We start from the raw sequence: 9,561 nt of genomic DNA, 5'->3' as shown, positions 1-9,561 counted from the left end.
CAGCGGCCACAAAGCCTGACCTGGCTGTGGGAATACAAAGCTGGATGATGCCAGCCCGACTGGGAACCAGTGCTCAGTCTTATCCCTGCCCTACTGGAGGGCTCTGGGCACACTGCAGAGTGTGGCAAGTCCGGCTGGGATGGAAATCCTGCTCCCTCTACCTGTGTGGGTGCTACAGGACAGCAGCAGGAGCCAGACCAGTGACATTTTTCCTGGAAGTCCTGTTGGCTTTCCTTCCCAGTGATGATAGGAGTGTCCAGGCTGTCCTTGCTTGACCGAGCCACCCACGCAGAATCTGTGGCTTTTTTTGTGGTACTCTCAGAGATGTCTCAGAAACGTTGCCCTGCTATGCTCCTTCACTCAGTTGAACTCCCTCCCCCTTCGTGAGCCATGTGTCCTGCCTGGCCTTCATCCCTCGGATTGGATCAGCTGGGGAAAGGAGGTCAGAGACAGGAATCCCATGAATCCAAGCCCTCCCCTGGGGCAGGGTGACGGGAGGTGCCTTCAGGTGGTTTGGGGCAAGCGAAGGGGTCTGAGGCCCGTTGTGCCCATCGAGAGCAGAGCATCCTTCCATCCTTCCCTGGAGAAAATCCTCCCTGGCGAGGCTGAGAGTGCAAAGCTGTGGAGTACCTCTGGGATGGATTTCTCCAGCCCAGGAGTTCCCCCTTGTGGCAGGAGGCTCGGGGATCTGCCGGAGAAGCCTCTGGACGTGCTGGTATCTTCCAGGAGATGACGTCTGCGGGAGTGTGGTTATCCCCCGCCAGGCTGCAAAGAACCGCCGCTGGCTTTGCCGTTCCTGTGGCCACAGGGGCGCCTGGATGGGCTGGGCAGAGCTCCAAGCCCTGCATCTCCCCCAGCTTGCCCCCCACCTCTCAGGGGGCGTTGCTCCAGCTCAGGATACCGAGCACTGGGTCCCTCTGCACCCTGTCCGTGTGGGCAGGCTCCGTGTGAGCGCCCCTCGGCCGCTCTGTGTCGCACAGGAGTGCCGGGGCTGTGAGTGACGGAGAGCCCTGGATCCCACCTTGGCGGCGACCCCTGAATTCACAGCTGTGCTGGGGGCTGCAGCAGAGCTGTGTGACACAGGACCCGAGACCCGGCCCCTCTGTACGCTCCTCCGAGCTGGGGCACAGCCTGGGCTTCCCTCTCACACAGGAATAGGGAGCGCGATGCTTTGCAGCTGCCTGCTGACGTTCGTGGCTGCTGCGGCAGCCAGGCTTGAAGGGGAGGCCTCCACAGGCTCCGCCGCTCCAGACCAGGGGCTGAGCAGCCTCTGTGAGCCCCGTGCCCGCCCGGGGAGCCGCGGGGAGCTGGTTCCCGTGATGAATCAGCACCTCTCTGGATGCTGAGCCGGGCTCCGCGCGGCGCGGAGGCGACAGCGCCCGGGCGGCATCGATGTTTATTAATGACTGTATTGGGGATGCTGTTTAGTCACTGCTCCCACGGAGCCTCAGAGGCAGCCGCAGGGGGGGAAGCGGCTCCTCTGTCCTCGGGGGACATCTGAGGCACCCAGGCACTCGCAGCGTTGAGCGCGCTGATAGCCGGGCCCCCCGGGAGGCCTCTGCGATGCCACCGCCGCTGCTGTCACCCTGGCTGGCACGAAGCTCGCTGCCTCCCCTCCCCGCAGAGCCAGAGCTGGGGAAACTGAGGCACGGCGGGCGGCGAGGGGTGACAGCAGGACACGGCCTGGCCGTGCTGATCTCCTGATGGGCAGCGGGCTCGTGCCTGCGTCTGGCACATCCAGGGGGATTTATCCCTGTGAGAGGGCTGCAGATTGAACTGGCGAGAACGTGGGCAAAGCCATTAGAGGATGAAGGGGCATGGTCCTTAAAATGCTGGGCAGCGTGGGGTGTGCTCTGGGTGCACAGTGGGGGCATTTTGGCACAGCGAGGAACCAGTTTAAGGGCTGGGTGCTGTTATTAAGCTCTGTGACGGGCGTTTTCCCACTCTGCCATCTGCAGTGCCATGAAACTTGCATGAGGTTTGAGATGAAAAGTCTATTTCTTTGAATGAAGTTTTAATAAGATCAAATTGGAAAAAGAAAATAGTGCCTCTTCCCCCTCCCCTCCTGCCCCCCTTCCCTGATTGCTGTTGGATCCCCGTGGACTGCTGGGGCCTGGACTGCGAGCTGGGTGTGTTCAGGGGGGTCTCTGCAGGGGACAGGGGTGAATTTGAGGGCTATAAAAACTGTGGGGGTGCAACGGAGGGGCTGTCCTGGTGCTCGGGATAGTGGGGGATTCACAGCCCATATCAGGGGCACACACTGACACGGGGTGCAGGGACTAAATGACCTTTAAAGGTCCCATCCAACCCAAATTATTCTATGAAAGGGGGGCCCAGCCCCTCATGATTGGTGTGCCAGGTCCCTTAGGGTGCTGGGAAGGGCTCAGGTGCAAACCCCTTAATTAACCCTCTTTGAAATATAATTTGAATGGGCTTAAGCTGAGTGTCTGCTGGGTGGAGATGGGCTGGGGGGAGGGGGATACTGCCGGGGGGTGTTGTCAGCTCGGAGCAGCTCAGAGGAGGGCAGCTGGTGGCCTGGGGGACCTGGGGATGCTGCCGGTGTGGGATGTGGCTTATGTGGGACGCTGCCAAAAGGGAATGCTGCTGGTGCAGGATGCTGTCGGTGCAGGATGCTGTCGGTGTGGGATGCTGTCGGTGCGGGATGCTGTCGGTGGGGATGCTGTCGGTGCAGGATGCTGTCGGTGCAGGATGCTGTCGGTATGGATGCTGTCGGTGTGGGATGCTGTCGGTGTGGGATGCTGTCGGTGCGGGATGCTGTCGGTTCAGGATGCTGTCGGTGCGGATGCTGTCGGTGGAGATGCTGTCGGTGCGGGATGCTGTCGGTGGGGATGCTGTCGGTTCAGGATGCTGTCGGTGCGGATGCTGTCGGTGCGGATGCTGTCGGTGCGGGATGCTGTCGGTGCGGGATGCTGTCGGTGCGGGTGCTGTCGGTGCGAGATGCTGTCGGTGGGGATGCTGTCGGTGCGGGATGCTGTCGGTGCGGATGCTGTCGGTGGGGATGCTGTCGGTGGGGATGCTGTCGGTGCGGATGCTGTCGGTGCGGATGCTGTCGGTGGGGATGCTGTCGGTGCAGGATGCTGTCGGTGGGGATGCTGTCGGTTCAGGATGCTGTCGGTGGGGATGCTGTCGGTGGGGATGCTGTCGGTGCGGGATGCTGTCGGTTCAGGATGCTGTCGGTGGGGATGCTGTCGGTGCGGGATGCTCTCGGTGCGGATGCTGTCGGTGCGGATGCTCTCGGTGGGGATGCTGTCGGTGCGGGTGCTGTCGGTGTGGGATTCTGTCGGTGGGGATGCTCTCGGTGCGGATGCTGTCGGTGCGGATGCTCTCGGTGCGGGATGCTGTCGGTGCAGATGCTGTCGGTGCGGATGCTGTCGGTGTGGGATGCTCTCGGTGCGGATGCTGTAGGTGGGGATGCTGTCGGTCCGGATGCTGTCGGTGCGGATGCTGTCGGTTCAGGATGCTGTCGGTGTGGGATGCTGTCGGTGTGGGATGCTGTCGGTGGGGATGCTGTCGGTGCGGATGCTGTCGGTGGGGATGCTGTCGGTGCGGATGCTGTCGGTGCGGATGCTGTCGGTGCGGATGCTGTCGGTTCAGGATGCTGTCGGTATGGATGCTGTCGGTGTGGGATGCTGTCGGTGTGGGATGCTGTCGGTGCGGATGCTGTCGGTGCGGATGCTGTCGGTGTGGGATGCTGTCGGTGGGGATGCTGTCGGTGCGGATGCTGTCGGTTCAGGATGCTGTCGGTGCGGATGCTGTCGGTGCGGATGCTGTCGGTGCGGGATGCTGTCGGTGCGGGATGCTGTCGGTGGGGATGCTGTCGGTGCGGGATGCTGTCGGTGCGGATGCTGTCGGTGGGGATGCTGTCGGTGCGGATGCTGTCGGTGTGGGATGCTGTCGGTGGGGATGCTGTCGGTGCGGGATGCTGTAGGTGCGGATGCTGTCGGTGGGGATGCTGTCGGTGCAGGATGCTGTCGGTGGGGATGCTGTCGGTTCAGGATGCTGTCGGTGCGGATGCTGTCGGTGCGGGATGCTGTCGGTGGGGATGCTGTCGGTGGGGATGCTGTCGGTGCAGGATGCTGTCGGTGGGGATGCTGTCGGTTCAGGATGCTGTCGGTGCGGATGCTGTCGGTGGGGATGCTGTCGGTGCGGGATGCTGTCGGTTCAGGATGCTGTCGGTGGGGATGCTGTCGGTGCGGGATGCTCTCGGTGCGGATGCTGTCGGTGCGGATGCTGTCGGTGGGGATGCTGTCGGTGCGGGTACTGTCGGTGTGGGATTCTGTCGGTGCGGATGCTCTCGGTGCGGGATGCTGTCGGTGCGGATGCTGTCGGTGCGGATGCTGTCGGTGTGGGATGCTGTCGGTGTGGGATGCTGTCGGTGGGGATGCTGTCGGTGGGGATGGTGTCGGTGCGGATGCTGTCGGTGCGGGATGCTGTCGGTATGGATGCTGTCGGTGCGGGATGCTGTCGGTTCAGGATGCTGTCGGTATGGATGCTGTCGGTGTGGGATGCTGTCGGTGTGGGATGCTGTCGGTGCGGATGCTGTCGGTGCGGATGCTGTCGGTTCAGGATGCTGTCGGTTCAGGATGCTGTCGGTGGGGATGCTGTCGGTGCGGGATGCTGTCGGTGCGGGATGCTGTCGGTTCAGGATGCTGTCGGTGGGGATGCTGTCGGTGCGGATGCTGTCGGTGCGGGATGCTGTCGGTGGGGATGCTCTCGGTGCGGATGCTGTCGGTGCGGATGCTGTCGGTGGGGATGCTGTCGGTGCGGGATGCTGTCGGTGCGGATGCTGTCGGTGGGGATGCTGTCGGTTCAGGATGCTGTCGGTGGGGATGCTGTCGGTGTGGGATGCTGTCGGTGGGGATGCTGTCGGTGTGGGATGCTGTCGGTGCGGATGCTGTCGGTTCAGGATGCTGTCGGTGCGGATGCTGTCGGTGCGGGATGCTGTCGGTGCGGATGCTGTCGGTTCAGGATGCTGTCGGTGCGGATGCTGTCGGTGCGGGATGCTGTCGGTGCGGATGCTGTCGGTTCAGGATGCTGTCGGTGCGGATGCTGTCGGTGCGGATGCTGTCGGTGCGGGATGCTGTCGGTGCGGATGCTGTCGGTGCGGATGCTGTCGGTGCGGGATGCTGTCGGTGCGGGATGCTGTCGGTGTGGGATGCTGTCGGTGTGGATGCTGTCGGTGCGGATGCTGTCGGTTCAGGATGCTGTCGGTGCGGATGCTGTCGGCGCGGGATGCTGTCGGTGCGGGTGCTGTCGGTTCAGGATGCTGTCGGTGGGGATGCTGTCGGTGCGGATGCTGTCGGTGGGGATGCTGTCGGTGCGGGATGCTGTCGGTGGGGATGCTGTCGGTGCGGATGCTGTCGGTGCGGGATGCTGTCGGTGCGGATGCTGTCGGTGCGGATGCTGTCGGTGAGGATGCTGTCGGTGCGGATGCTGTCGGTGCGGGATGCTGTCGGTGGGGATGCTGTCGGTGGGGATGCTGTCGGTGCGGATGCTGTCGGTGAGGATGCTGTCGGTGGGGATGCTGTCGGTGCGGGATGCTGTCGGTGGGGATGCTGTCGGTTCAGGATGCTGTCGGTGGGGATGCTGTCGGTGGGGATGCTGTTGGTGTGGGATGCTGTCGGTGTGGGATGCTGTCGGTGGGGATGCTGTCGGTGCGGATGCTGTCGGTGTGGGATGCTGTCGGTGGGGATGCAGTCGGTGTGGGATGCTGCTGACGGGAATGCTGTTGATGGGAGTGCTGCTGATGGGAATGCTGCTGATGGGAGACGCCATCCCTGCCCGGCTCGGGGCGGGGCGGGGCCGCCAGGGGGAGCCTGCAGCCGCGGCGGGAGCTTCATCCCCCGCTGAGCATCATCATCATCGTCATCATCAGCACCATCCTCCCCGCCTGCCCGGGGCTGGGACCCGCTGCCGAACTCCGGCGGGGTGCTCGGCCCGGAACTGCGGCTGAGCCCCGGAGCCCTCAGCACGATGCGAGTCCCGCCCTGCCCCAGCCCCCCGAGTGCCCGGGACCCCGTGGCGTTCCCAGCGGGGCAGGTCCAGCCCCGGGGCCCCGGAGGGAGGCAGCGGGGATCTTCAGCCAAGTCGGGTGGCGCGGGGAGCTGCGTGGCCCGGTTTGTTCTCCGAGAAGCACGAAACCCAGCTGGCATCTCCTCACTGCCTGCGGAACGGCTCACAGCACATGGCTGTGCCGAACGCCCCGTAGCTGGAGCCCAGCCCCGCAGAAGCCTGCCTTCTGCTCCCTCTGTGATTCGCAACTCCCAGGATCGGCAGGTGGGGCAGGTTCCAGGAAGAGGGTGGGCAATGCCTGACAGCAAGGGGAAACTGAGGCACGGCCCAGCGCCCGTGCTGGGCACAGAGAGAAGAGCAGGTTGCAGCCCAGCATGGCTCACCTGGAGCTGCCAGCCCGAGGAGCTGTGCCCAGCTGTGCTCAGGTGTGAGAGGGCTCAGTCCCGTGCCAGCCAGGCAGGACAGGAGGCTCTGGTGTTTTGCAGAAGCCCCCAGGCACAAAGGCCCCTTCCCCTGCAGATCCTCTTGGCCACACGTGCCAGGAGCCAGCGTGTCCCTCTGGCACACGGGCTGTGACACGCCACTGCCCTGCTGCAGCCTCACCAGTGGTCAATAAACTGTATCTTTGGTCTTCCTGCCTCTGCCAGCTTGTGTTTTGATGCCAGAGGACTGGACTGCCCCAGCTGGGAGAGGAGCACACAGGTACCTCCAGCTTCACCTCTTCCAGCAGCTGGGAAGGCCAAGGGAGAGGTGAGAAGGTACCTGGAGCTCAGGGAGTCTGTTAACATGAGCGGCATTCCTGGAAAAGCAGGCACAGATTTAATTCACTCGGCAGCGTGGGCTGAATCCTGCTGCTGGATCCTCCACCGTGGATCCTGAGTGCCTGAAGTGTCCGTGGAGGTGGTGCTGCATCCAGTGCCAGCTATTTTGGGCAGGTGTCAGTGCCCTGCTCCTCATCCCCCCCACCTCCATGTGCCCCCCGTGGCTGCTCCGTGGCATCATCCCTAAGCAGTGGGTGGCTGGGGACTGGTGCAGTCCCAAGGAGCAGGCTGAGGGCACCAAGCAGTGCGAGGAAAGGCTGGGAGGGACTGGGAGGTGCCCCAGGACCAGCCCAGGCACAGGGCAGGGCGAACGACTGGTCAGTGGTTGTGTGCCCTCATCCGGGCATGGCTGGCACTGCCTGTCCCTGCCTGCTGGGGTGGCCCTGCTGGGTTCCCCCTCTCCATATGGCTGTGGATGTCTGGAGATGTATTCAACACCCTTGGATGGGTAATAAATAGAATCAGGCCCGCTGCCTTTTGTTTTGATTGATTCCATTTGCTCTGCATAAGCAGCTCCTTCCCCGTGCCAAGGCTCAGCTCCAGGGAAGGAAGATGCTGAGAGATGGAGGGGCCCAGTCTGGCTCTGCTGGGAAGGTCCCCGAGGCTGAACTCTGACTGGGGGACACTGAGGCACCCGGCAGTGCCAGGTCTGCTTCTGCAGCAGGTTTTGGTTAAGAAGGGAAACTGAGGCTGGGAAAGGTGATGTGCTGTGCCCTGGGGACGCACAGCAAGGCAGGCGCACCTCTCAGGTCTAGAAGCTCCTTCTCTGGTGCTGGATGGGGACGAAGCCACCTAGACTGGCAAGCAAAGGGTGATCCAGTGACGTTGGCCACCCTACTGGAGTGACTGGCACTGCTCTGCCACCGGCACAAAGGGAAAATTACTTTATAAATGAGCTTGGGATGAAAATGAGCACAGGAGCTGGGACTCCTGGCTTCCCTCGCTGGCTTGGTTGGAAACAGCAGCCTCAGGCGAGTCTGGTGCCTCCCTGCCTCAGTTTCCCCAAGCAGGAGAAGTTGTTTATCCATCTGGAGATGGGGAACCGGCAGGTTTGGGGGCAGGAGGGATGAAAGGTTGGAATCTCAAAGCTGGGGGGGCTGCTCCACGGGCTCCCTGTGGGGCAGCACAGCAGCGAGAGCCCGAGCGCTGGGCGATGGGTGGGGGGCTGGAGGGACCCCAGAGCCATCATCCTGCTGGCTCCCCATGTGCAGCCCCACTTCCCTCTCACCTACTTGCCTGGAGACCCCCGTCCCCGGCAGGAGGGATGGGGTTAAAAATCATCGCTCCACGCCGGTGCTGCCGTGCCCCCCGGGTGAGTCAGAGGGCCGGGGGTGCGTGTTCCGCTCCGCAGCTGAGGTGCCACGTCAGGGGGAGCGGGTGTAGGCCCGAAGGACACAGCTGCCTCCTCTCCGCGTCCTCTCACTGCTCCTCTCCTCCTTCTGATCTGCCTCATTATCTCCTGAGTCATCATCGCTCCCACCTCCGCTGCAGCCACCGCCGCCCGCAGCCGGCACCGCGCGGGGCTGGAGCTGCCGAAGAGACGAGGGGAGCTGCGGGCTCCTGAGTGTGACCTCCCGGTCTCCGAGGGTGTCCCGGTGATTGGGGACGGGGAGCATCTTCCCTACACATCCTGCTGGGCGCTCAGATGGACACGGGAGTGTGGCTGCTCCTGCCCGGCAGGGAGAGATCCCTGGGCACGGTGCTTGTCTTGCAGTGATGCTTTTGGGCTGGCAGTCAGGCTCCGGTGTGCCAGGCAAGGCTGCAGGCTGCTTCCCAAGCCCTGCACGTATCAGGAGCCAGGAACAGAGCTGGTCTGCTCGCTGCTCCTGTTGCTGAACACACGCTGGCGTCTCGCAGATCCTGGGTTTGGCATGAGCGGGCTGTGGTGGATCCAGGACACTGCTGTGCTCCCCAGAGAGCGTGAGGCATGCTCGGGGATATTGCCTCCAAAGGTGCTGGGATAAAGCAAGGCCAGGACTGGCTCCATTTTGCTGCTGGGATGATGAGAGGCACAGCTCCGAGCTGAGCGGAAATCCGAGGAAGTGCCTCTCTGTCCCCGTGGCACTTGGCAGCCTCTTCCCAGCATTAATTCCTCTTGCTGCTACGAATTTGTGGCTTATTAATTCTCGTTTGAGCTCTCCTGGCTTGCTCTCGCAGCTGCCGCTCCGCTCCTTGTGCTGCCTCTCCCCGGCAGCCCCAAGTGCCCACAGCGGAAGTGCTCTGGGGGGATGGCAGCCCCCACGTCTCCTCCCGGCTGCGTGGGTGCAGCAGTTTAGGTCTCTTGTCAGAAGGTGTCTTCTCCCAGATCTGGGAATGTCTCTGTGGCTCGTCGCCGGCTCAACATGACCGCCGGCGGGCTGAGCTGTGGTGGCTCAGGGCCAGGCTCTGTCTCGCAGACCGTTCTGGAAGTGCCCTGGGTTAACCTGTCCATCACCCACAGATTTCTGCAGATCTGGGCCTGGGCTCTTCCCCCATCCCTCTCTGCTTTGTGCTTTGCCTCCGTGGCTGATGACTAGGTCAGGAGTCCTGGAGGCCGGGGCACAGCAGCTGGATGGGTGGTCATCTCCCATCTGCTTCCACTCCCTTTCTTCCTTTTTCTCCTGCCTTCCTGGAAGGAACACCCTCCAGCCCCCTCCTCTTCCTCAGGGCTGCAGAGGGATGAAAGCTGCCATATCCATGGGCTGATCAAGACCTTTTTTCTGAACAG

General features: G+C 62.9%; 1 protein-coding gene across 1 annotated transcript; it reads right to left on the bottom strand.

Moving 5' to 3' along the window:
- Positions 1-2,783: 2,783 nt before the first annotated feature.
- Positions 2,784-6,173, bottom strand: LOC125338165 (cell surface glycoprotein 1-like). The gene is made up of 5 exons (XM_048328541.1): positions 5,389-6,173; positions 4,323-5,039; positions 4,006-4,281; positions 3,499-3,603; positions 2,784-3,450 (listed from the first exon to the last, which is right to left on the bottom strand). The coding sequence occupies exons 1-5, from the start codon at positions 6,171-6,173 to the stop codon at positions 2,784-2,786; spliced, it is 2,550 nt and encodes an 849-aa protein (XP_048184498.1).
- Positions 6,174-9,561: the final 3,388 nt, after the last annotated feature.

Source organism: Corvus hawaiiensis, chromosome 25, assembly GCF_020740725.1.
Source record: "Corvus hawaiiensis isolate bCorHaw1 chromosome 25, bCorHaw1.pri.cur, whole genome shotgun sequence".
In the NCBI taxonomy this organism is placed as follows: Eukaryota; Metazoa; Chordata; class Aves; order Passeriformes; family Corvidae; genus Corvus; species Corvus hawaiiensis.
The sequence above is the reverse complement of the archived record's forward strand: the minus strand, read 5'-3'. Positions and strand labels throughout refer to the sequence as shown.

Excerpts from the sequence above, each read along its gene's own strand:
- LOC125338165 (XM_048328541.1), bottom strand. The coding sequence starts at position 6,173 with ATGCCAGCTGGGTTTCGTGCTTCTCGGAGAACAAACCGGGCCACGCAG. Across the intron at positions 5,040-5,388 it reads ATCCGCACCGACAGCATCCC|CATCCGCACCGACAGCATCC; the intron begins GCACCGACAGCA and ends CTGAACCGACAG. Across the intron at positions 4,282-4,322 it reads ATCCGCACCGACAGCATCCC|TACCCGCACCGACAGCATCC; the intron begins GCACCGAGAGCA and ends CCACACCGACAG.